General features: G+C 31.6%; 5 protein-coding genes across 6 annotated transcripts; 2 read left to right on the top strand and 3 right to left on the bottom strand.

Moving 5' to 3' along the window:
* Positions 1-1494: 1494 nt before the first annotated feature.
* LOC108828636 (uncharacterized membrane protein At1g16860) lies at positions 1495-4111 on the bottom strand. Its single transcript, XM_018602382.2, has 4 exons — positions 3219-4111; positions 2775-2894; positions 2458-2669; positions 1495-1905 (listed from the first exon to the last, which is right to left on the bottom strand). Exons 1-4 carry the CDS (start codon positions 3978-3980, stop codon positions 1713-1715), a joined length of 1287 nt encoding a protein of 428 aa, XP_018457884.1. The 5' UTR covers positions 3981-4111; the 3' UTR covers positions 1495-1712.
* A 9194-nt stretch (positions 4112-13305) lies between these two features.
* LOC108828234 (mitochondrial pyruvate carrier 3) lies at positions 13306-15099 on the top strand. Its single transcript, XM_018601853.2, has 5 exons — positions 13306-13460; positions 13895-13993; positions 14487-14539; positions 14688-14761; positions 14922-15099. Exons 1-5 carry the CDS (start codon positions 13406-13408, stop codon positions 14965-14967), a joined length of 327 nt encoding a protein of 108 aa, XP_018457355.1. The 5' UTR covers positions 13306-13405; the 3' UTR covers positions 14968-15099.
* LOC108824938 (F-box/FBD/LRR-repeat protein At5g18770) lies at positions 14968-17012 on the bottom strand. Its single transcript, XM_018598296.2, has 4 exons — positions 16684-17012; positions 15757-16498; positions 15530-15673; positions 14968-15408 (listed from the first exon to the last, which is right to left on the bottom strand). Exons 1-4 carry the CDS (start codon positions 16950-16952, stop codon positions 15091-15093), a joined length of 1473 nt encoding a protein of 490 aa, XP_018453798.1. The 5' UTR covers positions 16953-17012; the 3' UTR covers positions 14968-15090.
* Positions 17013-22074: 5062 nt separating this feature from the next.
* On the top strand, positions 22075-25138 carry LOC108828235 (mitochondrial pyruvate carrier 2). The gene is made up of 5 exons (XM_018601854.2): positions 22075-22282; positions 22563-22661; positions 22794-22846; positions 22938-23011; positions 24951-25138. The coding sequence occupies exons 1-5, from the start codon at positions 22228-22230 to the stop codon at positions 24994-24996; spliced, it is 327 nt and encodes a 108-aa protein (XP_018457356.1). The 5' UTR covers positions 22075-22227; the 3' UTR covers positions 24997-25138.
* On the bottom strand, positions 23188-24811 carry LOC108835929 (uncharacterized). Of its 2 annotated transcripts, none has more exons than XM_018609144.2 (2): positions 23775-24811; positions 23188-23487 (listed from the first exon to the last, which is right to left on the bottom strand). In XM_018609144.2, the coding sequence occupies exons 1-2, from the start codon at positions 24590-24592 to the stop codon at positions 23469-23471; spliced, it is 837 nt and encodes a 278-aa protein (XP_018464646.2). In that variant the 5' UTR covers positions 24593-24811; the 3' UTR covers positions 23188-23468. The 2 variants fall into 2 exon arrangements, with proteins under 2 accessions (XP_018464646.2, XP_018464647.2); XM_018609145.2 differs by having other exon boundaries at positions 23779-24811.
* Positions 25139-27631: the final 2493 nt, after the last annotated feature.

The following is a 27631-nucleotide window of genomic DNA, read 5'->3' as shown; positions in this document are numbered from 1 at the left end:
ACAATTTGAATGTAATGTGTATATATATATATATATATATATATATATATATATAAATGTGTACATAGAAGGGTGTACACATGTACAATTTGAATGTAATGTATATATATATATATATACATAGTTACTAAACTCATAATTCAGTGTCGTATTCTACTCGTACATCGCTGAAAAACTATATACATATACACATGTGAACATATATATACACATTTGTACAAGGTTAAGAAACCACACAAATCAAACAAAATTATATCTTAATCTTATATTCTATTTGTACATTAGTTCAATAATATACACATGTGCACATGTACACAAGTAAACATGTACACATACACATAAGTAAACATGTATATATACCGGTGTACATGTGACACACAAGAAAAGAAACTCTATTAGCATAAACTACATTTTATTAGCTTTGAAAATTTAGAAGTAAAAATGAAAGCAATAAAAACATGGATCATTGTGCAATTACGAAGAAGTACTGGAATGAATAATCAAAGAGTTTGTTGGTTATTTTGTGTACACTTTATGACATGTCCACGTGTACTTAGAAAATAAACTAGTATATGTGAAGAAGTTGTACACGAGTAGGTGAACTGACGGTAACTTACTAAAAATCAAAATACATAATAAAATACAAACTAAATATGATGTACATGAAAATAGGTGTACACCACAATTTTCATGTACACCTTGTAATTGATATGCAATAAACATGTTTCGAACATATCTCTACATAATAAATATATAATATTCTACATAACCACAGTTGTACACATGTACATAACCACGAATGTACACATGTGTACACGACCACGATTGTACACATTTATACACACGTTGAAATAGATCACCAACTTTTAATGTACACATGTACACTAACGAATGTACACAGCTTTACAACATGTTGGACATCTAATATATATTTCAGAACTATACCTTCACAGATCTCAAAAGATAGATTGAATAATAAAGACACTGATTATGAACATATTTTCTGGAAAAAATCTTTTGGAAAAACAATATTCACTTTACAAAAAGAAGAATAAAGAACTGAATAGGAAAAAATGAAGAAGAAGGTACATGGACCTACTTTATTTTATTTTATAAAAATATATGTGATTCATTGTCGGCAAAAAACAGAAGTTGAATTGGTTAACAAAGAATTAGTTGCACACTAACTAGTTCATTTAGAAAAAAGAGAAATAGTTAGAAAAAACTACCTTGGTAGTATAAACTGCCTCATTATGTAATAAAAAACTTAAAAGTGCTCTATAATGAAAATAACTCTATATATTACACCTGCTTGTTCTGAAAATACCATTATCAGAGACTAATATTTTCATTGTGTTTGGACCAATTGTCGTTCCCAAAATAGTGATTTGAGCGTCATATGATCTTTGGAAAACACCACACCAGTGTGTCAAAACACAAGGGTAATTCATATTGATGCCCCAAAAGTATCCTAGTTGCCTATAGTTAGTGAAATGCTAGAGAAATTCAAATTTACATTTGAAGCTTATAACGTACACAGAACATAACCCCATCAAAAGAGGCAAAAAAAACTCATATGATGACATTACATGGTTTCCTTTTTCATATTTTCTCTCTTAGGGCCTAATTCTTGGCTATACAACATATATATATATATAGGATCTACAGAATATAATAGATAAGCAAAGCATACGTAATTATGTATATGAATTTCAGACAGGAACGACATCAACATTCTGATTCTCGTCACATGTAATGATAAGGCCTTCCACATAAGCTGGGAAGAGGCAATGCCACCATTTGCAGCCAGTGGCGACTGATTCTGCAGGAGGAATGATCATCAGAACGTTGTCATGACGCCTCACCATTCCCATCACACTTACGGTGCTCCCTTCTTTTATGTATCTGATCAACAAATTCATTATTAAAATCATTAAAAATCGCAAGAAATGAAATACATGTTAATTATTTATATGTGAGAGAGCAAATAGAAAGACCATTCTTTTGAGGTAAAGCTATGCACTTTAACAATGTTTTTGTTCTAAAAAGTGGTTAAAAGCACCAGAAGATTCTTGCTTTGAACTAAAGCTATTTACTTTGACAATATCTCTGTTCTAAAAAGGGTTAAAAGTACCAGGAAGATTCTTCCTTTGAATTAAAGCTATTAACTTTTACAATTTCTTTCTTCTTTGGTTCTCAAAAGGGCTAAAAGCACAAGATTCTTCCTTTGAAAAAAAGCCATGTACTTTGTCACTCTTTCTGAAATTTGAAGGGTTAAAAGCACCGGAGGTTTATGGTTGACCGACTTATATGCACTTTACTCTGTTAGAGGTAAAAGTCAATGCTTGAATTGTTTCATTTTTCAAAGGTCATAATTTCGGTGAAGTTTCAAGATTTACAATTAGGTGAAAATCACACTTCCAATCTAAAAGATGCAATGTGTAAATAAAAGCATACCCTTCTTTGAGACGCATGGCACGGCTATCGTTGGAAAGGCTACGATCCGCCAACCATTGTAGAAAGCTTGGAGATAAATCCTTAGTCTGTGAGGTTACATTAGCTACTGTCTCCGGTACGACAAACGGAGAAACTTTTGATCCGTATCCAGCTTTAACAAGTGCTCTCAATCCAGATTGAAAGTCAGAGATGTAAAAATCCGAAACATATCTCTGCCACATAAACAAATAATACACACAATGATCAGCACAAATATTAAGATAGAACACTTGGATGAGATTACTATTAGAAATTAAAAAAAAAAAGAATCTGAAAACCTCGGCATGTCTAGATCCCCATGACCACCCTTTGTGCTCATGCAACTCTGTAGATACGTAAACACATCTCGGTATCTTTTGGTATGAAGACTCAAGCGGGGTACTTCCACATGTTACAACCTGAAAACATAAACGTAACCGATCATTCAAATACAGCACTGACCACTCAAAAGACCATTTGAATTATTACAATATATCAAGAAGAGTAATGTATCCTCAAGTGGGATTGTCTTAAGCTAAGTTTAGTCTCACTAAACTAAGCCAATGATGACTAAAATGGCAATGAGTATGACATTCTAACTAACCAGCTGATCAATTAACTTTTGTTTTAATTAGTACATAACCAATTAGCTAACCGAAGACGGAAACAAGTTGGTACAAAGATCAAGTCCTTAACTATAATTAGAAAGACCCAAAGAAGTTGAACTACAGAAGAAAACTTACTCCTGTAACCTTGATTAACTGTCCATCAATGGCGCCTCTAAGAACAGCATTTGGATGGTTCTTGATGAAACCCAACAACCCTCTTCTTCTCCAGACACAGTTCCACACAAAAACTACGGCGGCCGGAAAAATCGCCGCCGCAATCGCCACAATAATCAATGGCTTCTTCACCGCAACTGCTAAGAACGTTCCAATTAGTAACGCAGTCACTGCAACTACAACAACCGCCCAAATCAGAGCCCTTGGTACTTTGAACCCGACCCGAACCGGGTCAGAGTTCAAAACCGTAACAGCAGATCCGTATTTGGGTTTGGTCGACGGCCTTAGATTACTCGTTTGGTGATGATGATCCAACGGACCTGACCTCCTTGACCCGGACCCGATTTGACCCGAGGAATTTAGCGGCCCGGAGGTGATTAAACCGGTTGGTTGAAGCTGGGAGAGAGGACCTGAGGACTTTCTAACTGGACCCGATTGGGATCCGGATCGGACGGGTCCACTGTTGGGGTTCGAAGAAGATGCGGAGGAGGAGTGGACACGTGTCGGCGGCGGTCTGGCTGTTCCGCCGCCGTGGAACGAAGTGGGATCAGCGAAGGAGATGTCGAACATCCTTCCGAGCTCGCCGGATTTCTTGATATCGCCGCCGGTGTAAGGCATAGCACGAGCCGCCATTGTCGGTGGTCGTGTCTCTTTGGGTTGCTCGAGTTTGCCTGAAACGTAGAGTCCGCTTGGAAGCTGATGGGATTGTAATCGACTCGCCATTGTTAGAGAAAGAGAGAGAAAGAGAGAGAGAGGAGAAATGTAGAGAGTTTTTTTTATTGTTTCTCTCTCTAGTCTGGGTGTGGGATTTGGTAAGGGAGAGAATGTGTAGCAGTGTGTTAAAGTGTTTTGAGTGGCAGTGAAGATGTAAGAGAAAGAAAGGAGAGTGACGTACACGAAATGACAGCTTTACCCCTTGTATGTTTTTTTAGTCGCGATTTTTTTTAATTCTTTTTAACAAAACGAAACTTCGACGAAGAGGTTTCCAAGAGGTTTTGATTGGTTCATGTGCCACACAAAGGCCCACATATTCGTAAATGTAATATGTTTACTTTTATGCCCCCACGTTTAATGATTATTCGAAACTACCCCTTTATATTGTAGCGTTTTAAATTATACCCGTTATTTATTTTGAATGGAATCGTAGATTAATAATGTTGATGTTTCTTTTTTCTGATAGAATCACTTTTATCATGACTGATTTGAATCTCGTCGACACAAAAATTAATATCCTAAAAATGGTCCCAACCATGATATTTCGATTAGTGTTGTTATGTGCACTTGTTAGTCTATTTTGAAAATGATTTGACATATATAATCAGGCATCCACATACGAGTATGCTTTTACAACAAGAGACTATATGGATTCCAATTGTTTGACATCGAGTGGAGGGAGCTTCTAGCTCAGTTGGTAAAGGGTTCACAGCTGTGAGTTCCGCCACCTGGGTTCGAATCCCGGCCACTGGGAAATTAACATTTCGGCATCGCCAGGGACAGATGACCGACATGTGGCAACACGTGACTAGTCTGGACCACTTCGGTGGGGCCAGAATACCTCTGTATAATTCAAAAAAAAAAAATTGTTTGACATCAAGTGGAGGAACTAATGATTGAATCCTTAAATTCTTTATTTAAGGACTGATCCTTAGAGCATTTGCCTATAATAATATTAATATTATTCTAATCTAATACACTTATGATTAATCGCTAAGGATTGTTGTGAGCTTCCGTTGCGGCTGCTCTTATTACTGTCAAATTATTATACAATCTATTTTATAAAAATTAATTACATGCTGAAAATGATTGTTTTTATATATAAGATCACCCAAAGAACTCGATGAAGAAACTAAATTTAGATTTTAAATTGACTAGATGACATATATTAATTTAGCAAAAGTGAACTATATATAAAGTTAAGCGTTGTGTTGATATAACATGTAACTTGTTTTTTTAGAAAATTCAACAATATGTCAACGACTTCGAATTTAAATTCTTAATATAATAAAGAGTTATCTCCGCATGTGTTCATTTATATCACATTTATGCTGGTGTCAAGATGTTACCAACACCATATACATATTATAATTTATTCTTATAAAAGGTGTGGGGTGCTCACTAGGCCTGGACGTTCGGGTACCCGTTGGCATTTGGATCGGGTTTTTCGGATTTTCGGATTTTCGGGTTTATGCTCATAGGTCCCATAGTAAAATTTCATTAGTACGGGTCGGGTTCGGATAATAATATTTCGGGTTCGGTTAAAAATTATATTGCGTCCTAAAACCCATAAAGTAACCATATATCATTCGGGTTCGGGTTTATATCGGTTCGGTTCGGATATAACCAAAGTAAAACAACAAAAACTTAAAGAAAAACATAAAGAAAAACAACTAAATTAATAAAAATTAATCTATCACACATAAAATTACTAAAAATAACAATAAAATGTTAAATCTAGGATGAAAACATATATTATTTGTAAACAATATACATTATATTATAGAGAGTAGACTTGTTATTGTAATGAACAAATTATAAATTACTTATTTATAACTAATTGTGTACTTAAAATATTTTTAATATTGTTAATATTTATTATTATATATCATATTACCACGAATATTAAATTTAATAACTAAAATACTTACATATATATATATATATTTCAAAATGTTTATATTTACTATTAGTTTCGGGTTTTTCGGGTTACTCGTTCGGGTTCGGTTAATAACACTTCGGGTTTGGATATTTGTTATACCACCCTACAAGACCCGTTCAGGTATTTTTACATTTCGGGCCGATAACGGGTCGGGTTTTTCAGTTCGGGTTCGGTTCGGATTTCGGGTTCCGGATTTTATGTCCAGGCCTAGTGCTCACTCTAAAGAAAAAGGTTGTGGGTATGCTACTAAGTACTAACCAAAGAAGATTTTTTATGGTTCAAAGAAAAAGATTTAGAGAAGAGCATGCAAATTCAATTTCAAACTTTAATTCCCTCACATTCACAGTCCTTCATCAGGATTCATATGCCCCCTCCATTATTTATCATGGGTCGACAGATCCAACGTCTCACATAAATTCTCTTATCTCTTTTCCCCACACAAAAATATTTTAAGAAAATTTCCGAAGAACCTTTTTTACAACGAAATTTGAATGGCAAGTAGAAATAGCAGGAGCAGTCCAGAGCACAGGTTATCCAAGCACTGGTTTATAACCCTTAAAATTTAGAAAAAAAAATTACATATATATAAGCTTTAGAATGTAAAAAATCATATGAACTTTTTACTAAATTAATTTTTTATAACCCCTAAAACTGCAAAACCTGCTCTGAAGAACAATCCCTTCAAAATGTTATTTAGGTGTTCGCCTAGTTATTTGGATGGTTCTTCTCCTAACGTCAATTATCTCACAAAACCTTGTCACTATAGTCTATATTACTATATATTGTTTATGAGATAATTGAAGTTTATACATCCAAGTGCCAACCATATTAGGATATTGCCTTCAATTTTTCTAATCCATTTTCCATTCAAATTTTACTTCTACTTTAGCTTCCTTGTATCTCTAGCTAGGCCTGAGAATAAAATCCGGAACCCGAAATCCGAACCGAACCCGAACCGAAAAACCCGACCCGTTATCCGACCCGAAATGTAAAAATACCCGAACGGGTCTTGTAGGGTGGTATAAAAAATATCCGAACCCGAACGGGTAACCCGAAAAATCCAAAACTAATAGTAAATATAAATATTTTGAAATATATATAATATATATATATATATAAGTATTTTAGTTATTAAATTTAATATTCGTGGTAATATGATATATAATAATAAATATTAACAATATTAAAAATATTTTAAGTACACAATTAGTTATAAATAAGTAATTTATAATTTGTTCATTACAATAACAAGTCTACTCTCTATAATATAATGTATATTGTTTACAAATAATATATGTTTTCATCCTAGATTTAACATTTTATTGTTATTTTAGCAATTTTATGTGTGATAGATTAGTTTTTATTAATTTAGTTGTTTTTCTTTATGTTTTTCTTTAAGTTTTTGTTGTTTTACTTTGGTTATATCCGAACCGAACCGGTATAAACCCGAACCCGAATGATATATGGTTACTTTATGGGTTTTAGGACGCAATATAATTTTTAACCGAACCCGAAGTGTTATTATCCGAACCCGACCCGTACTAATGAAATTTTACTATGGGACTTATGAGCATAAACCCAAAAATTCGAAAATCCGAAAAACCCTACCTGAATGCCAACGAGAACCCGAACGCCCAGGCCTATCTCTAGCTGTTCCAGACACTCTGATATCTTACTTACCTATTGGTAGTTTTATATGTATCAGATTAAAAAAAAAATTTAACTTTTTCCCCCCTTGTAGTTTCTTTCTACTCCAAGCTCTCTTTTTTTTTCCTTTCATTTCTCTGTATTTTATAATTAAATGCTACATTTTTATAAATTGTATCCCTCTTCAAAGTTTCATTCACCATGAACTATGATGTGATTCATTTTCCTCATCTTTAAGTACGAAACATCTTAATTTTAAGTTATACAAATTTTTATCCAATTCACTAAAGTCTTCACCATCTCGTCCATTTCAAAAACATCATCGCATAATGATTCTAATACTACCAAAATGATGAGCTCCTCAATCTATGGTAGACAATCTGTACCAAAGCGATGGTATTTGTGTGGAGGCGACTGTTTCCGGATTTTATTGACACTGTAACTAGGGATTTTATGCAAAGAGGTCTTGATCTGACATGGTAGAGTTAATCGTTGTCACTGATGAGTTTGTGAAACACAGCGAAGGAACTTCAGATCTTCCATTGTGGTGGTCATGGTCATGAAATCGTCGATCAAGATATATGTTTGGTTAGCCGCTAAGAAATTGTTATTAGATGATACATGTTTTATTAACTATTAAATAATATTACAAAATAGGTTATAAAATAAGTGTTGTTAACTGATACATATTTTGTTAACTGCTACAAACTTTGTTACAAAGTAGTGGTCATTAGATAAGTCACTATATATTCTCGATATGATGCAAAGCATGAGATGAAGGCAGGCCCGGCCCATAGGATAGGCAGCATAAGCGGCTGATTAGGGCATACGGGCCATTTTTCAAAATTTTACATTACAACTTATTTTTACTTGGATATTTTTTACATTAGCTTAAGGCCTTATAGAAAATTTTCAATGTTTGGACCGGCCCTGGATGAAGGTGTAGACCACAACGTAAATACTATACAAAATAGTGAATATTTATTATTCGGCACTATTCCAGGTTACATGTAACAAAACAATGTATTAGTAAACAATTATTGTAACACCTAACAAATGGCTTATCAGCTGATGCTAATTATTTTGGCTAATGTGTTATGAACTAAGTTATTTATGAATACATAATTAAATATGGTTTATTGTTTAGTTGCTTGTAGGAATTTTATGTTTCTAATTTTTGTTACAATCTCTATTAAATATTTATTGGTTCTAAATTTTGAAAAAAAAGAAGAAGAGAAGCTTCAAATATTAAGAAGTGGTGGTAAAGACGAGATAAAGAAAAGGAAGAGAACAACAGAAGTTTGAGACTAAAAAAAAATCAGAGTTAAAAGAGCTATAAATTTGTATAGAAATTAGAATTCTCCACTAAATTTTGTGTAAAAATTGTATTATGAAAAATAAGAACAAATTACACATAGAATTTATAGGTGAAAAGAAAATGTAAGAGGAAAGATGGTGTAGAAAGAAAGAGGTGGAGTGTGAGAAAGAGGTGGGGTTGGAGGAAAAAGAATGTCAGGAAAGAGAGTACGAAGTTTAGATTGAATAGAAAGAGAGTGAAGGTATTTGCATCCTCTTGATGTACAAATGGTATGATGCAATTACCTTCTTTCAAATCATAGGTAATTCTCTAATTTGGGTCTCCATTTGGGGTAGTCCCCTAAATCTCACTTGTTTTATCTTAAAACTGGTTCTGAAAGATACAACAATATCCTTTGATAAAAAAAAGATACAACAGTATCCTATATCTAGGTTATGATCTAAGGCCAAGACCTAGCTTTTATTTGCATCCGAGTTATTAACAAGTATAACCTGTTTTAGTATGAAACTAGTCTGTCCATTTACGTAAACAGAATATGTTATATATAATGGCAAATAATTTGGGATTTCACTAGTAACCGACCAATTAAAATTTCTGTGTAAATCGGTCTTTTGTACCATGTCTTTGCTATTATCGGTATTACTATTCTAAGCTACCAGCTCTCTGTTGATTCTCAAATGTTGTAACATTTCACATCATTGAGCATCGATCAGCTCATCCGAATGTTCTATATCTTACCGGAGGTTCAGATTTTCTACAAACTGATGGAATTGAAATTGTGTCCAAATAAGAATCGACGGTCTGATATTTTACATGTGTTCCCATTTTCCTCATTCTTTTGATGATATGTTGCAGTCTTCAACTAAATGGTTTGACTCGAAATCCCACAATGATGATGATAATGATGATTCTTGTTAGCATTCAAGGTCTTCCGCAGTCGAATGACTTTTGCTTCAGATGGATGCATAAATTCTAAATCTCCTATATTTTAAAGGAGAAGCATTCTAAGAAATGTGTTAATACTATAATGGACATATGTCAATCTCAAAATGATTTTAGAATGAACATTCACACTCTACATAAATGTTTTCAATCTCTACATAAATGTGTTCACACTATGTTCTTTATATTTTGTTTTTAATATAAAACTCATATGTAAGGTTCCAAGAAAATATGAATTTAAAATCTAATTCAACAATAGAATATTAAGACATGATAAAAAATAACCCAAAACCAACTAATATTTAAATTAAGGCTGTTCAATATGCTAAAACTGAATAGTACCAAACCGAACCGAACAGATATAGATAATATGATTTTGTTTGGTATATACCATACAAACTGAATGAATGTGATTTTATAAAAACCGTAGGATTTAGATATGGTTTGGTTTATAACCGATTAAACCGAACAAAACCGATCAAAAGTAGAAACATGTAAATATGTATATATCTATAACAACGCATGTATATCTATTTGTTATATAAGTTGAACTATAATTATAATTTTGTAAATCACTTGAACTATAATTAAGTAACAATTCACAGCAACTGAGGCTTCTTATTTTCTTAGTCTTCTTTTTGATCTCTTTGCTTTATTTTAACATTGACTAAATTGAAATAAAGATTATAAATTTGATAGAAAACAATTAGTTGAAATTCTTTTACAACTTTTTTTTATCTTTAAACAAACATAGTTGTGTTCAATCGGAGACATATGAATTTGATGAACACTAAATATGGAAGAATAGGAAAACTTTTATTTCGTGCTTCTGTTTTGTTTTCTATTTTTATTTTCAAAATTTAGAATTTTGATATTAATTATAGATTTGATTTTTTTTATTAGATGATAGAAGCATTTTTTATTCTTTTATTTAAATATATATATTTTTTAATAAATGACTTTTAGACAACTTGACTCTAAAATTCGTATAATATGTAATATGATCTGAAACTAAATAATTATGTTTCGTGGTATAAAACCGAATAAACCAAAAACCGACGGTATATAACCGAACCGAACCGAAGTAAATTTGGATTTATAATAGTATTTATATTTTACTAACTGAAATACCGAAAACCGAAAAAAATTAAACCGAACTAAAACCAAACCAATATCCGGATTTAACACCCATAATCAAATGAAACAGAACTATTGTTTCATTCTCTAAAACATATAAAAATAACAACTTCATCTAGCGCAAGACGCGAGTTTTATCCTAGTTGTCATTACAACACGTATTTTCCTTCTTTGTCTTTGCTCCTGTACTAGACAAGATTTAATTTCTCACGAAAACTAGTTCTTGTGTTCAGCTTTTGATATCTTCCTCCACTGTACATAACATCGTCAATTTGTCAACTAATGAAATTAGGAAATCTAACATATTTTGGGGGTTTAAATTAAATACTTATAACACTTCCACTAAAAAAATCTATAAATTAATAATTTTGGGACTACGACATTTTATCAATTTATAAATTTATTAATTTATAAAAAAAAATTAGACTTTTCAATTTAAAGATATATTTTTATCTACAATGAGAAAATATTTGATTTTTAGTGTATATACACTAATTAGTTTGTTTTTGAACTCGACATTTATATTAGTTTTAATATATTATTTGTTGTATATAAAATATGTTTCGTTGAATTTAAATATGGTTTTAGATATAATTTTACTAAATCTCATCAAAATATATTATAAAATAATTCCATTGTAAAATTAAAAAACAACATTATAACAGTTGATTCATACTTATATAAAATGTGTACACATATAAATTATTAATTTGTAATTTCATTGTGAACATATATTTACATAGGATTTTCTAAAAATATTATTTTATTTCTTATCGATTTGTATCATATTTTGAATCGAACTAACTTGGAACCAGAGAAAATTATTAATTTATAGTATTTATTAATTTATCGAATATTAATTTATAGAGCTTCTACTGTATATAAACCTCAGCCACTCTACCAACTTTAAATCTAAGATACCACAAACTATCTAAATTTTTACATAAGTATCTAAGGGTAACACTATTGATGGATTCTAACCCAGTATCTAACTCTTTTGCCTTAATAAAAAAAGAGAAAATGTGAAAGTATTGGATAAGAGAGTTCTCTCGGATACTTTGCTAAACCTTCACATGCACGTGGTAGTGTATGACTGATGGATAATAAATAAACAAAATAAATTTTAATAATTTAACAAAAGTACATTATAGTATTAATATTTTTTAAAAAATTAAATACACTTTTGGGGTAATTGACCAATTGAGCTGTTCTAAGCAATAACTTACTAACCTAGGACTAAGACTGAACATTTTATTTGTTAAATTTTATTTAATTCGTTATTAATTTCAAATCGATCCGATTTTATATATCCATGTTTTTTTGGAGTAAAACAAATAGTAAAAACTAATATCTGTTAAAATGTATTAAATCGCAAATAATAAAAATTTCAGAGATGGATATCCGCTCCACTCAGGTTTTTATGCAATTAGATATATATCTACAACTAAATATAGAGTTTTAAATATATGATTTATATAATTATTGTTTACCATATAATTTTATTAATTTTATTTTAAAATAACATATAAAATCTTCAAAATTAAGAAAGGAATATAACATCTTTATAAAAGATCATTTTTATTAACTTTTGTGTTTATTAAAATAAATAATTTTAAAAATTTAAGAGACATATAATTTTATTTTATATTATGTAAAAATATTTTTTGAAAAAAACTTGAATAATGTTTTATATATTAATTTGTTATTGAACAAAATAGATGAGATAGCCTTAAATATTTACAAAATGTATATTTTTGGATATTCAAAAAATCGGATATCTAATCTCTATTTTTTTTTCCAAAACAAAAATAAATTAAATATCCATAAATACAAAATAATTCACAAATATTAGCTCCGTATTTACCTTAACTAGGACTCTTCCCTCGAAAAACACTAGACTTTGAGATAATTATAAGCTCACAGAGAACACTAGAACGGTAAGACTCTATATTATTATCGGCAAATGTACACTCTATCCATTAGGAAAAACGTAATAAAATGATAACATGGGAATTTACTTTTAACTGATTGAGGTAAAGGCTTACTAGTCAAAGTTATTCCTTTCATATGTAGTTTCTTTTAATAAAATACTCCCTCCGTTTCGAATAATTTGTCGTTTTAAAGTATAATTTTTGTTTCAAAATAAGTGTCGTTTTTTGTTTTTAATGCAAAATTTTATTGACAATATTCTCTACTCTACTTTTCTATTGGTTTAGATGTATTGGTAATAGTATTTTTACTTTGAAACTATATAAAATTAAATTTTTTTTTATAAAGCTAGAATGACAAGTAATATAAAATGGAGGGAGTAATATTATTTTGCGAATTATTCTGCTAATACATGTCACTATAGTTAAGCCCAGTTTTGTCAAATGTCTGAGCCTAATAAGAATAGATTGGCTAGACGATTTCTTGAGAGAACGTTGAGGAACCTACAGAGAAAATCAAATGTCAGCGACGAAGCTTCAAGCTCTCTGGAATCATCCAGCAGGACCTAAGACAAGTATGTCAAATTCGAATTACTTTACTTGTTCTTATAACGTTGACTCTTTCGCTTCTTGCGCTTTGAAACTTTGATCACCGAATTCTTCATTATTAAGCAACACATATTTCTTGATTTTGCCTTATGACGAGTTTCTCTCTGCATCAATTCATACTTTTGAATCTGATGATATATTATATAAGAAATTTTGATTTTCTTCAAAGTGGGGTTTGATGATATCACGAAGATACCCTGAGTTTTGATTCAGATTTTCCTCCAAGAAAATGGGTGTTGCCATTTTCTAATAAAACGTTTCTATATGGATGTGCAACATCGAAATCGTGTTGTTTTCTCCAATGGATTCTAATTTTAATCAAGAAAGTGCATATATTAGTTATCTTGATCAAAGTAGAGAAAGAACCTGAACTGTAAACTAATTTTTGTAAAACTTTCAGTTCATTTCTGGGCGCCAACGTTCAAGTGGGGTATAAGCATTGCTAACATTGCAGATTTTCAGAAACCTCCAGACACACTTTCATACCCGCAGCAAATGGGTATTATATTCTTCTTATATCCTTCATGTTCTTGTGTCCGGCTCTGTATTTCTTTACTCTGTATACCCTTCTTTCAGCTTTTCTATTATGTTTATGTAATTAATTTCCCATATTTCTTTCATTATGTCTCTATGCCTCTATCTTCTTACGGTTTTTCTTCAATGTTTAAATATTCTTATAGTTTTTCACAGAGTTTAAAATATAGCTGGATTAGTAAATATGTGTTTTATAAATAATTAACTCTCTCCTACGCGTCAGCCCAGACCAATATTTAGAAATATCATTTTGCTTATGACCGATCACCGTCTAAGCAGACATCTAGACACCAACTGAACCAATTTTTAGACAAATCATTTTGTTTATGACTGATTTGTCGTTTAGACAATAGACAGAGCATCGGTTGAACATTTCTTCTATGCTTACATGATGTCCTGTCTCTGTTCGTCGTCATGTATCAGTCTTCTTACAGTTTGTCCGCTCTATATTTTTCCAGTGATCACAGGCACTGGACTCATCTGGTCACGTTACAGCACTGTAATCACTCCGGTATGTTGTTGCCTTTAAATACTCTTGATGATAATTTGGAATGTGGGATTGACAACTCTTCAGACTCACTATATATTCATTTTTTTCTTTTACTCTTGTACTGATTTGATAGTGGATTTACTTGTTTATAATAATTTTGTTCTTGCAGAAAAACTGGAATCTCTTTAGTGTTAGTCTTGCTATGGCAGCAACAGGCATTTACCAACTTACCCGCAAAATAAAGTAAGATTTTAAATTACATTGCAATGAGATTGAATTTGTATTAACACTCGTTTCTAGTAATGAACATAGTTTGGTTGTAACTTACATCATGGTTTCAAACTTCACCATTGGTATTTGTTTACACGTAGATATGCTAATTCTTTTTTTTTGTGGTTTACAGACACGATTATGCATCTGAAACAGACCATGTTGTTGCCAAAGAATGACGAAGATGAAGCCTTGTGATTCTTAAATAAATAAATAACTCGCTTTTTTGTGATTATTCCAAGAAATCATCATGTCAACGATTAAAATTTGTACTACGATTGTATTAGTTTCCCACACTTTTTTTACAGTTCCTTCATCTTATCTGAAGTTTGAACCTCGAGAAGAACATCAAACTGACACAAGTTAGAACGTCTTGGAGAGTCAAAGCGTTGCTTCAAGACTCCCAGGTCATGTTTCTCTCCATCAGACACATTCAAAAGTAGAACAAGCTTCTTGAGTGATGTCGCGTTACCTAGAAAGTATCTTACCACTTCCTGTTCAATTGCTTTCTCCGTGATAGGGCTTTCAATATCAACATATTCAAGAGACGATACCAAACAAAAAGACAGCACTTTCGATAGACTAAACGCCAACTCTAAATCATCATCCTTAACCAAGTTCTGCAAACATAAAAATCGACAAAAACCAAACCAGAAACATTAATGAACAAATAAACAAAAAAAGAAAAAACCTTTCTTGGGTATGAAGTTACAAATTTTAAAGCAAGTCATTATTCATTACCAAGGTCAAGTGTCGCAGATTTGGGCAGCTCTCAAGAACCAACGGCAGTAACTCAAGAGAGTACTCTAAGCACATAGTGGCACGCAGACGGGTCAAGCCACGAAATTTGGGTAGTGGGTTCATGTCATGGAGACAATAGATTAACTGCAAGCAAAGAGAACAAGTTACGTAAGTCGTAACACAAAGAGAAGAAAGATTACAGATGTGTCTTCAGTTTGATTACATACCTCAATAGTATCCAATGAGAGTGTCATATCTTTTACGGCTGAAAAATTGTTGAGAAAATTATAGATGATATTTCTTTCAGATAAGTCAAAAGTCGTCAGCTCAAAGTAAACACCAATATCAACCTTGACATGGTCACTCATACGTTTGATTATCATGAAGCTTTTGGATCGAAAACTTGTGACAGTCAGGTGTTCAAGCCTCGGTGTATCAAGCACCGCATTGTGAGGAGAAATAACATGTTCTAAGTACATAACCTTGAGACAGGGTAAGGAAAGAGACTCAAAATCATTCAGCTTCACGGAATAGAGCTTTAAGGATACCAGTGTCTCACACATAGGAAAGGTTAAGGATATCTCCATGTCCCGATAATAGTTGACTTGAAAATGTTGAATCTTGCGCTTGGTCACTTTATCGATGCACAGCTCTAAAATAGAGTCATCTTCTTCAGAGTCATCTGGGGCTAGGCATAGCTTGAATTCACTCAAGATCTTGAAATTTAGAAGAAACTCGTTGATGAAATCCACACACACTTTGTCACTTGGGAAATTTGAGCTCACTAAATCTAAACTAGGAACCCACTTCCAGTGATCTCTCCATCTAGAAGACAGAACACTTGTAGAAACAGCTTCCTTAGTCGTAAGAAAGCTGAGTATATGACATAGCAAGGAGTCAGGTAATAAGCTTATTCTATCTTTCCATATGCTTGCACTCTCTTCAAGTGACACTTGTAAGAGACCCAACCTGATATAAAAAAACGTTATCACAAATTCAAGATATAATAATTAAAAACACTAAGTATCTTTTTTTTTAACCAGAAGCTAAGAAACCCTAAGTGTCAATAATAATGCAAAATCACTAGTAGGATCGTCAAAGAATAATATATATATTGACGTATCATTCATCAGATTGGTGAAATCGAAACTAACAAGTTACGGACTGCGGAATATCGACCGTTCCAAACTTCAAGTGTAGAAGAACTAGCCGCAGGTTCTGTAATACTTTCATCAGTAGATCCAAACTTCTTGATTGAGAGTACTGTCAACATTTCCATAAGATATTTAGTTGCCCATTCATCGTAGTTCGTACTATTAGTTAACGAGAAAGAGACTGTAACACCCGGATTGTCACTAGACGTGAGATCATCGAGTGAGATAGTCTTGCGCTCTGTCTCCGTGTTTGCTTCCGTTATAGACATCTTCCACGGATAAGATCAAAGAACAAGAGCTAGAGTACCAGCCACGAATTAACTTCGTCTTTATTATGAATAGCTTGAATATGGGACTTGACCTAACTTAATGTATTTATATAACTCTATATCAAAGCCCGGCCCACAATATATTTGGACCCTATGCACAATCAAATTTTTTTTTTATATCAGTTATAAGGTCTATATACATATGAATTTGTAAAGCTGGACCCTTTCTTACAAATAATCAGAAAAATAGGACCGTAAGTTACAAAGGAAAAAATAAATAAAGAGAGTAAGACCTGGTGCAAATGCACAGCTTGCTCATGTGCAAAACCAACACTGTTTTGTATATGCTAACTTCACAAGAAAACTTAGTCAAATGATGACAAAAAAAAACTTAGTGAAATTTATAAAAGATCAAAAATTATATTAGTTCAAACATATAACAGTTTCAATAGAAGTCTTGTGGAAACTTTTCTGGAATACTTATTCTCAGAAGACTTAAATTTAAAGCGAGAAATTAAAATAAAAGCGGAAAATTTAGGCGGAAAATTAAATTTAAGCTGGAAATTCAAATTTTAAGTGAAAATTGAAATTTCAAATTTCAAGAAAGTTAAAAAGTATATCCTATGATCTAAGAAGATACATTAAACCATATGACTTGATATTTTTAAAGTTACTTAACACTTTTGGAATTTAAAAAAAAAACATATTTCAAAGTTAGTTAACAAGTTTACAAAAACTAACAAAGAAGACTTTCATGGAAGTCTTCTCAAATCAGTTAGAAACTTTAATAAACATGAATGTTTGTAATCTCATAAATATAACCAATTAATTTATAAATTTCATTCACTAAATCCAATATTGACTAATATACAAGAATTAACAAGAAAATGTTAAAAATGCTTTATAGTTTTAGAGAAAATAAAAGTTTATTAAACATTAACGAATAAAACTTTGTCTTCTATTAGACATCTAGGAAGTCATCCATTTATAAATAAAGACTTCCGTGTAAGTCGTTTCATGTTACTTTTGTAACTGAAAAATAAAACTTAAATATTTAATTTTATTTGGACGACTTACACGAAAGTCTTCTGTAATAACCAAGGTTTGACCAGAATCTTGGAATAAAATCATGGAAGACTTTCGTGTAAGTTGTCTACCGGACGACTTTCGTGTAAGTTTTCCAAAAAAGTAAAATTTTAAGTTTTATTTTTCAATTGCAAAAGTAACCTGAAACGACTTACATGAAAGTCGTCTAATTATAATAAAATATTGAAGTTGTATTTTTCTTTCGGACGACTTACAAGTAAGTCGTCGAGTAAAAGTTAAATTTCTGGCACAATCAGGTCAAATGCAAAACTAACTTGTTGATCCTAGACGACTTACCGGAAAACTTCCGCAGAAAGTTAAATCTTTGGTATTTTGAGTTTTTTTGTTAACAAATGAAAGTGGAAAACTTCCATAGAAATCGTCTCTAAAAACTCATATAAAAGTCAATTGCAAAACTAACATATGCATTGACCGAAAGACGTCAGTGTAAGTCTTCTAGTGTTAAAAAGACTTACATGAAAGTCTTTTGACGAACATATCTGGAAAAAAACTGATTTCGTAGTTTCAATCAGTGAGATAACTTGTTTAGCACACATAAGTCTTCTCTAAGCATCCAGAATCTCAAACAAAAGTGACCCACCAAGAATCATAAACTTCAATGGCTTTATGAACCACGAAAATTTTAGAATCATTTTTTGGATTTTTTTGATGAATATGGAGTGAAAGTGAAAGAGATGTTGTTTTAGTTCATAAGAATTGAGAAAGAAGGAGTGTAAATCGATTTGAGGTGGATTAAGAGCTTCAAATTGGTTGTTCATGGTGGTTGGTGTATTGATGACAATTACAATCTTGTAAATACTTGAAGATGATGAGGTTGAGAGACTAAAAAAAAAAATTTTTGAAAAAAAAATTAATGGTATTTTGTGAATAATCTGAAGGGTGAATAGGAAAAAATGAAATTTCCAAAAAAATATAGGTTAATTTTGTGTCTGACTTTAAGTTTTGAGTCAATTTGGCAAATAGCCCAAAATATATTTTACCTCTTCGGTAAAACATATTTTGGTTATTTTGACCCTTGTGAGATATTTTGTGATAAAAACAATTATGTGCTATCTATCATATTTCTCTATCTATAGTTTATACTATTACTAGTGATATTCCGGCACTACGCGCCGGGTTCATATGTTATACTTTTACATAAATTTATAAATTATTATATGGTCTTAACAAATAAAATATATTAAATATGAAAATAAAAATATATTAAAAATGATATTTTCTGATCTTTTTTTGTAATGGTTAGTGATCGTAGTGCATTACTTTGTTTGAAGTTGTTTAGTTCAAAGTAGAATAGCATAAGTGGTTGTTACTAATCGATTTAATAAAAATAGAATAAAAAGTCGATAGTCATAACAAAATTAATTTAGTTGGAATTTAAACATAAAACAAAGTTGATGTTTTATATAGAGAACATACTTATATTATTAATTATTAAAATAACTATATATGAATTATAAAACTTTTACTAAAATATTTAGTTCAAATAATAGAAATATGAAACACATTTCAAATTTTATAAATTTTATAAAAAAAGAGTGAAGTGTCAATTTTTGATAAAATAATTGGTGAGTATCTAATATATATTTTTAAAATTACCATGTTGACTTTTAAAATATAGAGTGCGAGTTGTATGTATTACTTTAGTTTCAAGGTTCTTAAAAAGATGTATCTTAAAATAAGAAACATAAAATTATTTTATATATTAGTTTTGTTATAATGGAAGATTTTGTGTGTGTTCATAGCAAAATTCTTGTTTGTCCACCCTTATTTAAAAATATCAATGAATCTTAATATGAATCTAAATATATTTTTTAGCTAAAAATTATAAATGGTTCCTAAACTCCTCTATTAAATGGAGAACTTCTATTTCAACCGGAATAGAACAATTTCGCCAAATCTTCTTAGTAAAAAATCAATTTGTTAATAAGTAAATGAGATGTTAGCATCTATAACGATCATGAGAAAGACAAATTCTAACTATCTGTGACATTCGGGCTTGCTGACTTGTTGCATTTAGTAATGGTTTTGACAATAAATGGTTGGTGTGGTGCAAAGAATTAATGGTGATGGTGGTGTGTAGTTTACATCAATTTTAAATAACTTTAGAAACCAGACAACATTTTTAAATTTCTCTCAGATTGGAAGTAATGATTCTTTTTTTGTTTAGTTAAGTTTTAAGAGTATATTAATCATGTTCACGGTTTTTATAATGTAAACACGGATAGCATGCATCAGGGAAGTTATTGATTTCCTTGCAAAGTGTAACATGAGAAGATACCATAGAGTTTATGTGCCAATACCATTAGATCAAATGTTAGTCTTTTGGACATGAATCGCCATCAATTACTAAACATTATTAGAGCGGGATGAGTGGAATTTATAGATTGATTATATGACGGTTACGTCGATTGCGTTAAAGAAGGAGAATCGTAGAGGTTCTATTTTTCATCGTGAACATCAAATATAAAGAAATCCTGTAAACCAATGTTTTGACATCAGACCCGGACACTGAACCGGATGATTTACTAGGTCTCTGGATCAACCGTGGGTGAACCGCGGTTTAGTAAATGAATTAGTTTTATTACAAGATAATATATTAGCAATGAAAATAAATATATAAAAACTAAAATTAATATTTTAAATGTTTTCAAACATAAAGTAATAGTTTGGATATGTATCTATTTTATGTTTAAATGTTTTTGAAAAGACTTAACTTTAGTTTCCATTTTTGTATTTTTATTTGACATACAAAATATTAAGAAATACTTTAAAGGTATTTAAAAATATGTAACATAAGAGTTATGAAATCTAAAGAAAATTAATAAATTAAACTTTCAATCCAAAATTAAAACATCATTGTAATAAATTGTCAATAACAAAAATAAACTAACACCAAAAAACAATTAACACCAAAACACATTAAATAAAGTTGAAAAAAAATTTAATTATTAAAAAGAGAATGCCACATGGCATTTTTTCCCTCCAATGAGAAAAACTCAACTTTATTATATAAGATTTGCGAAACGATTATTTAATTTTGATTTTTCACGTTTAAGGTTAGAGCGATGAATGTGTTTAGTAAACTTCATAAATTATTATATTTCATTTATAATCTAATCTATATTATTATTTGCAAAATGATTGTTTTATTTCAAACTCAGAGCGATCAAATTCTTTAGTACACTTCATAAATTATTATAACTCACTTTATAATCTAAAAAAATGTATATATATATAGTCTAATTTAAAGATTATCTATCAATTACATATAACCTAAGTAATTTCTTTATTGTGAGTTTTCATGGTGAACGTTAGACTGGTTTGATTTTTTAGTAGTACCTTCATAAAGTATTATAACTATTTAGAACAAATTATTCTTAATTGGTGAAGATAATTTCGGAACCAAAAAAATGATCTGTTTTTACAAGTTATTTGAAATGTATCAAAATAACAAAGAAAAGTTTCCACAACTCAACAATTATTGATATACTAAGGATACATAATTCACCGGTAGATAGCCTTGCGTTCAGTGTCAGAAAACAACTATGTTTTATCGTTTACATGGATGCAGAGTTATCAATCTGCTTTACAGAATCAACCTAATTTGTTTCTGTTGATGACCAAAAAAAAAAACTTAAATAGCCTTTAAAATAATTTTGTCCCTAAACTAACGCACAATATTCAAATTAAGTTTCATTAAAAGAGTAAATGACAATTATATTTTTTTCTACAAGTATATTATATTAAAAACTAGAAATTCAAGTATAAAATTTTCAAGAATGTTTTTTCGAAAAGAAAAAAATTGAATTGTTATTTTTGAAACAATTTTTCTTTCAAAAAAGTTTATCTAACACTTTGTTTTAGATATATGAAGTGTTTATACTTTTTTGAAGAAACAATGTAAATTCAGTATTTTATTATTGTTTTTAAATTTAGTATAGTGTGTATTAGAAGAAGAAGAAAAAGAGAATTGCAATATTGCATAACTATTTATTATATATGAAAAAGGAAAAGCCAAAAATATTAAAACTTTAGTGCTTTATTTTTTTGAAAAAAAAACTTGAGTTCTTTATTATACGACGTCATTTTGGGTAGCATTTTTCCGTTGATATTTTATGTTGGAGACTGAACCAGACAGAAAAGAGAATCTCCCAAAAAAAAAAAGTAGATGGCAACGTCGAAGCTTCAAGCACTCTGGAACCACCTGGCGGGACCTAAGACAAGTGAGTCAACTCAGATTCTGTTCACATTATTTCATGAATTCCAATTTTCGTTTTATATTTATTTTGCTACATTCATGGAAATCAATTTGAATATATGCATCATTCAAAATCTAACGATTTATGAATCTTAAGCCTGTATGAAATTTATATGGTCTTATATAGTTGTTGGCTCTAATGTCTCACAATCCTGAGTTTGATTGTTATGTGTTCCTTTCTAACAACTTAATACTCTTATAGTAACCAAGAAATTATTCATTCAATTTTTTTTTGGTCTTATCAGTTCATTTCTGGGCCCCAACTTTCAAATGGGGTATAAGTATTGCTAACATTGCAGATTTCCAGAAACCTCGAGAGAATATTTCATACCTTCAACAAATTGGTATATACACATTGTGGTTGTTTCTTTCTAATATAGTTACTACTTCTTGGTGTTACCATAACTTAAAGAATATTTTTTTTGGAAGAAACTTAAAGAATCTTTTAATGAAAGTTTTCTAATTGTTTGTATCAGCTGTGACATGTACTGGAATGATTTGGTGTCGTTGTAGCACTGTAATCACTCCTGTAAGTTTACTTAGTTCTCCTAAGTGGGATTATTTTCGTTCTTGCTTTTTTTGTAATGATATTTTATTGGATTCTTGTTTTTGTTGTACAGAAAAACTGGAACTTGTTCAGTGTTAATGTAGCTATGGCAGCGACAGGGATATACCAACTTTCCCGTAAAATTAAGTAAGAACAATGTGACATAAAAATAGTCAAATTACTTTACACTACATGATGATTTATATGCTTAAGCCTCGGACGCCATTTTTGTTTTTAGCGTTTACGTTTGCTATTTTAACACGAGACAACAGATTGAAAAGAAGAGGAAGTCACATTTTAATATAAAATATCTGTTTTGCTTCTTTTTTTTTTTGAAACACAACTTCCATTAAAACTTCAAACATTCGAACTACAAATAAAGAGGGAATTTAACCAAACTCCAACAAAGACTAACACAAAAACATACAACATAAAAGTAGAGAAACCTCTAAGATAGAATGACAGCGAACTCGAAGCAATGCTCGAGTGCGTCGAAACAAGTATCACGACAGCGCCGGAGACTTGAGATTTAGTCACTTTGAATCGTGACGTTAAGATCCAATCCGCACCTCGGAATATCATCGAGACAATATCCGTTGCATCTTCAGGCCCCAAACGGACCGCTACACAAGATGACAAAATGGTTATGGATAAAGATACACAACTCCATTTAGTGTTTGGAGGGGAAACATTTCTCAAAGATGAGAGGAGTGGTAATATGGTTCGCTTCTCCAAGAAAAAGGATGCTAGAGATGATGAAAATGAAAAAGAGCCTGATGAATCCACCAGTAAATGAACATCAATTAAATTCTTCGTACAAGAGAAATGAAGCATTGAGTGCAAATCAGTTTCGGTAAAAATAAAGGTGAATCCACCGAATACTTTTAGCGGGTTACTCAAGAAGACTAACCCACCCCACTTTGAAATGGGCTGTGAAACAAGTAGCAGGAGATGGGGGCATGTGAGCCATGTTGGGTTTGCCAAGTCCAAATAGGATTTGATGAAGCCCATCTCGTGTTTGGACTGGGTCGGTCTCCGTCGGACAGAGAAGGACTCAGAGTCTGAGGAGACGAGACAGCCGAGAGTGGACGAGGCGGCGGATGAGTCCGGTAGAGGTTCACCCTTCAAATACGGTGTGATATGGATAACGAGCAGCGGAAGGGTACATATAACACGGGGAGAATCCTCACCGAGATATATCCGACCACCAGAATCGTAGGTGAGCTTGACGGCGGCAGATATGGAGTAGGAGCGGTGTGAATACAAGCTTTCAAATCGACAAAGAACCAGATCTATAACCCGTGTTAGGTGTGGAATCCCACGAACATCGGTGTTAAAAAAGCATAAATCTAAAGCATCGGGGATGGAGGGAACGGGAAGTGGCTGCGGTGGGATGAGATGGGATTTCCGGTGCAGATCTATGGTTAGCGAGCTGTTTCTATCAGATCTCAAGCAAGGTGGAGGAGAGACGCAGCGGTAGGGAACAAAGTGAACAGCGGTGCCGTTTGAAGAAGCCCTCCAGGAATCCCCAGAGAAGCGGACAACGGGAGTTACAGCGGCCAAAGAAGCAATAAACACAGTAGAAACGGAAAGATAGACAACCGGCGGAGGGTCGGGAGGGACTGGAGGGGGAGGAGGTTCCACCGGAAAAGCTACATCGAGGTCCGGATCTGGTGGCTCTGAGGGCGGTGGGGAAGCAGAAACTGAGACAGCAAATAGAGACTCCATGGAAACAAAGAGATCGAAGAGGACTTCACGCGGTGTGGGTGGTGACGGCGGAGGACGAGCCCACAACTTTCAGGAGGAGAAGGAGCTGCACGAGGGAGAGATCTTCATGGCGGAGGAAGCTTCAGATGCGGCCGTCATGGCGGAGGAAGCTTCAGATGCGGCTGTCTTGGACTCCGTGTCTGAGAGAAAACCCTAGAGATATAAGAAACAAGGATTTTTCTAGTTTTAATTCTCTATCTGTTTTGCTTCTTATAAAATATATATGCGGAGTGCAATCGTCAAATACAAATGGAATGTTAGTTGCATTTTGGCGTTAACGTTTGCGATCAACTAATGATGTTTGCTTAAATGTTTTTAGGTATGATTATGTAACTGAAGAAGAGGCTGCTACTGAAAATGAATGATGATTAAAAATACGTGAAAGCTTTTTGATGAAAAAGTTCTTTCATTAAGGTCTTGTAACTAGAGTACTAGACATCTCTTTTCTTCAACATATGCCAATGTTTGATTTTTATTATACAGTGAATGATAAAATCAACATGTTATCCAAAGATATATGAATGTGTCTTCGTCTCGAATCTAAGTAAATTATGATAGATCAATTTTGGATTATGATTGATTATTGTAGAATTTTAGTGAGGTTTAGGCTGTTTCAGTTGCTAGCTTTTGTGTTTCCGTATCAAAATAAATCATAGTACAGTACTTCATTTGTCACTCTCTAGCGGCTAGGAATTCTTTTTTTTTTTGATAAAAAAAATCCATTAAATTTAGTTGATGAACCGAGCTGATCCAATCCAAACTAAGCGAAAAGGTTATTAGAAAAAAGTGAATCAATTTTAATTGGGATATTTAGTGGTTTACCCATAAATGAAGCCTATATTAGCAAGTTACCTTCCACAGATGAAACACAAGTCATACAATAGAGTCCAAGAATGGACGAAAATGTCCTTCCCCACTTGACACATCTATCGAGAGTACACTGACACAAGTCTTCTTCCTCTTTTACACTCTTTCTCTTCTGACTCTTTTTTCCTCTTTTCACTGACGCAAGCTTCATTTTTCTTTTACTTCTCTTTCGTTTCTTTCTTTCTTCTCTTCTCTTTCCTTTCACACTCTTTTTTTAAATTAATCATTCACAAAAACTTATTATTCTTAGTTATTTGGCATTCATCTAGTTCCAAACATATGTAGAACTTCTTCTCTTCTTTATCTCGTAGTATCCATCATTTCTCAGTTTTTGAATATTCATTCTTTCTCATTATTTAATATCAAAGTATGTGTCATTTAAAAAAACATGTCTTGAATAACAAACTGATGTATCAGATAATAAATATTTAACAAACACCGTATAGACTCACAAACAATGTATCAACGCTAACCAATAGGCTTTTGTGTAGTTATTCACCAATATCCAGCTAAGTAGTTAGTTATATACATTAAACAAATCAATAACATAATAATAGTCTTTATAATTTAGCATTAGTTATTAATCTAAAATATTAGTTATCATATAACAGCTAAGTTAATTGCTAAAATTTAAGTTAACGAATATAATTTATCAGGTAACAGATAAGTTAGTTGCTAAAATTTAAGTTAGTGAGTAAAACAACACATGTAACATGTAACAATTCTTATGGTAGATTGTTAATAATTGATGTATCATTTAAAATATGTATTAGTCGTTAACATATGTATTAACATAAATTTTTCATACAACACATATACTAAACATACATATTTATATAGATATAATATTCGTTTTTACACGGTAATACATATATTAGTTGTTACGCCTCATGTTAGAACATAAAATCATATTTTGATGTAGTTATTTGTTACATGCAGTTTATGAATGTAACATATTTAACTTCGCTATTATACCTTAACCGTTTTAATAGCAGTAATTTAATTATGATATATTAGTTGATATCAAACTCAAATCACTGAGTTGGTTTCTAAGATTGATTTTTGGAACATAATTAAAATATGATGGAAAATATGAGAAAGTATAAAGGGAAGAGAGTTGGATGTAGATTGGTTAAGTTCGAAATAATAATTAGAGAACGAAATTGAGAAAGAAAGAAGAGATAAGAAAAAAAATAAGATGGAGAGAAGTCGATAGTTCGTAAGTGAGAAGGAATAAAAGAAAAAATGGAGAGAAGATAAAATGAAAAATAATTGGAAAAAAAGATGAGATTAAACTAAGAAAAAAATACAGAGACCAAAAGAAGAGATGATAGAGAGAAAGAAAGCTAGAGAACGTACTTGTTTTGGGGAATGAGTTAAAGGAACCTAACAATTTTTCTGACACAAATACAACTACACCTAAGATCATCAGTAAGGAGGTAGGGTTATTTTCGGAATGAAATTATCAACATCACATCAGGTGCAAAGCTCTAATTAGAGCATGAATTAGAGGTATAAGAGCCAATTTTCCCATTTTAATTTACTCATTACGCATCTAAAATAAATCTGAACATGAACAATTATTAAATAAGAATCAAATCGAAATGAGATTTTTGTTGTTTTAGGGTACCAGTTTTTCCATCTTAACCTATATTATATTCTAAATAAATGAGATTTTTTTATACATTTGATTACTGGAATGCATAGGTATTGTCTCTGAGTTTAATCTTTTAGCATCCTTGTCTTTTATTACATGTTTGTATGCCTTTTTGGTTAGACTTTTAATTTCTAGAGAGTTCTTAAATTTTTACGCCGATTTTATTTACCAGAAATATTAGTCATTTCAACTAGCTTAGTATCTGGCAATGTATCCATTAATGCATCTATCTTATTAAAACAGAAACATTACAACTTTTTATAGGTGGATTTTAAAGTTGGACCTCCACATATTAATGCTAAACTAACCTACCTATTATTAAACAAGACTTTTTGTAACCTTATTTTACTTTAATGATTTTAATTAAATGATCCGATATTAATTAATAATCCGATTTATAACAACCATCTTTATTGTTTTCCCTAACGTGTTTTGTTGTTTCCTTATTATTATATGATTTAAATAACCCTACATTT

This window comes from Raphanus sativus, chromosome 9 (genome assembly GCF_000801105.2).
Source record: "Raphanus sativus cultivar WK10039 chromosome 9, ASM80110v3, whole genome shotgun sequence".
NCBI classification, from domain to species: Eukaryota; Viridiplantae; Streptophyta; class Magnoliopsida; order Brassicales; family Brassicaceae; genus Raphanus; species Raphanus sativus.
This window is presented reverse-complemented; position numbering and strand designations above follow the sequence as displayed.

Excerpts from the sequence above, each read along its gene's own strand:
- LOC108828636 (XM_018602382.2), bottom strand. The coding sequence starts at position 3,980 with ATGGCGAGTCGATTACAATCCCATCAGCTTCCAAGCGGACTCTACGTT. Across the intron at positions 2,895-3,218 it reads AGTTAATCAAGGTTACAGGA|GTTGTAACATGTGGAAGTAC; the intron begins GTAAGTTTTCTT and ends TTATGTTTTCAG. Across the intron at positions 2,670-2,774 it reads GGGGATCTAGACATGCCGAG|AGATATGTTTCGGATTTTTA; the intron begins GTTTTCAGATTC and ends TTTATGTGGCAG.
- LOC108828234 (XM_018601853.2), top strand. The coding sequence starts at position 13,406 with ATGTCAGCGACGAAGCTTCAAGCTCTCTGGAATCATCCAGCAGGACCT. Across the intron at positions 13,994-14,486 it reads TTCATACCCGCAGCAAATGG|TGATCACAGGCACTGGACTC; the intron begins GTATTATATTCT and ends ATATTTTTCCAG. Across the intron at positions 14,762-14,921 it reads CAACTTACCCGCAAAATAAA|ACACGATTATGCATCTGAAA; the intron begins GTAAGATTTTAA and ends TGTGGTTTACAG.
- LOC108824938 (XM_018598296.2), bottom strand. The coding sequence starts at position 16,952 with ATGTCTATAACGGAAGCAAACACGGAGACAGAGCGCAAGACTATCTCA. Across the intron at positions 16,499-16,683 it reads TATTCCGCAGTCCGTAACTT|GTTGGGTCTCTTACAAGTGT; the intron begins GTTAGTTTCGAT and ends TTTTTATATCAG. Across the intron at positions 15,409-15,529 it reads ATCTGCGACACTTGACCTTG|AACTTGGTTAAGGATGATGA; the intron begins GTAATGAATAAT and ends TTATGTTTGCAG.
- LOC108828235 (XM_018601854.2), top strand. The coding sequence starts at position 22,228 with ATGGCAACGTCGAAGCTTCAAGCACTCTGGAACCACCTGGCGGGACCT. Across the intron at positions 22,283-22,562 it reads CCTGGCGGGACCTAAGACAA|TTCATTTCTGGGCCCCAACT; the intron begins GTGAGTCAACTC and ends TGGTCTTATCAG. Across the intron at positions 22,847-22,937 it reads GTAGCACTGTAATCACTCCT|AAAAACTGGAACTTGTTCAG; the intron begins GTAAGTTTACTT and ends TTTGTTGTACAG.
- LOC108835929 (XM_018609145.2), bottom strand. The coding sequence starts at position 24,592 with ATGGAGTCTCTATTTGCTGTCTCAGTTTCTGCTTCCCCACCGCCCTCA. Across the intron at positions 23,488-23,778 it reads ACAGCCCATTTCAAAGTGGG|CGGTCCGTTTGGGGCCTGAA; the intron begins GTGGGTTAGTCT and ends CATCTTGTGTAG.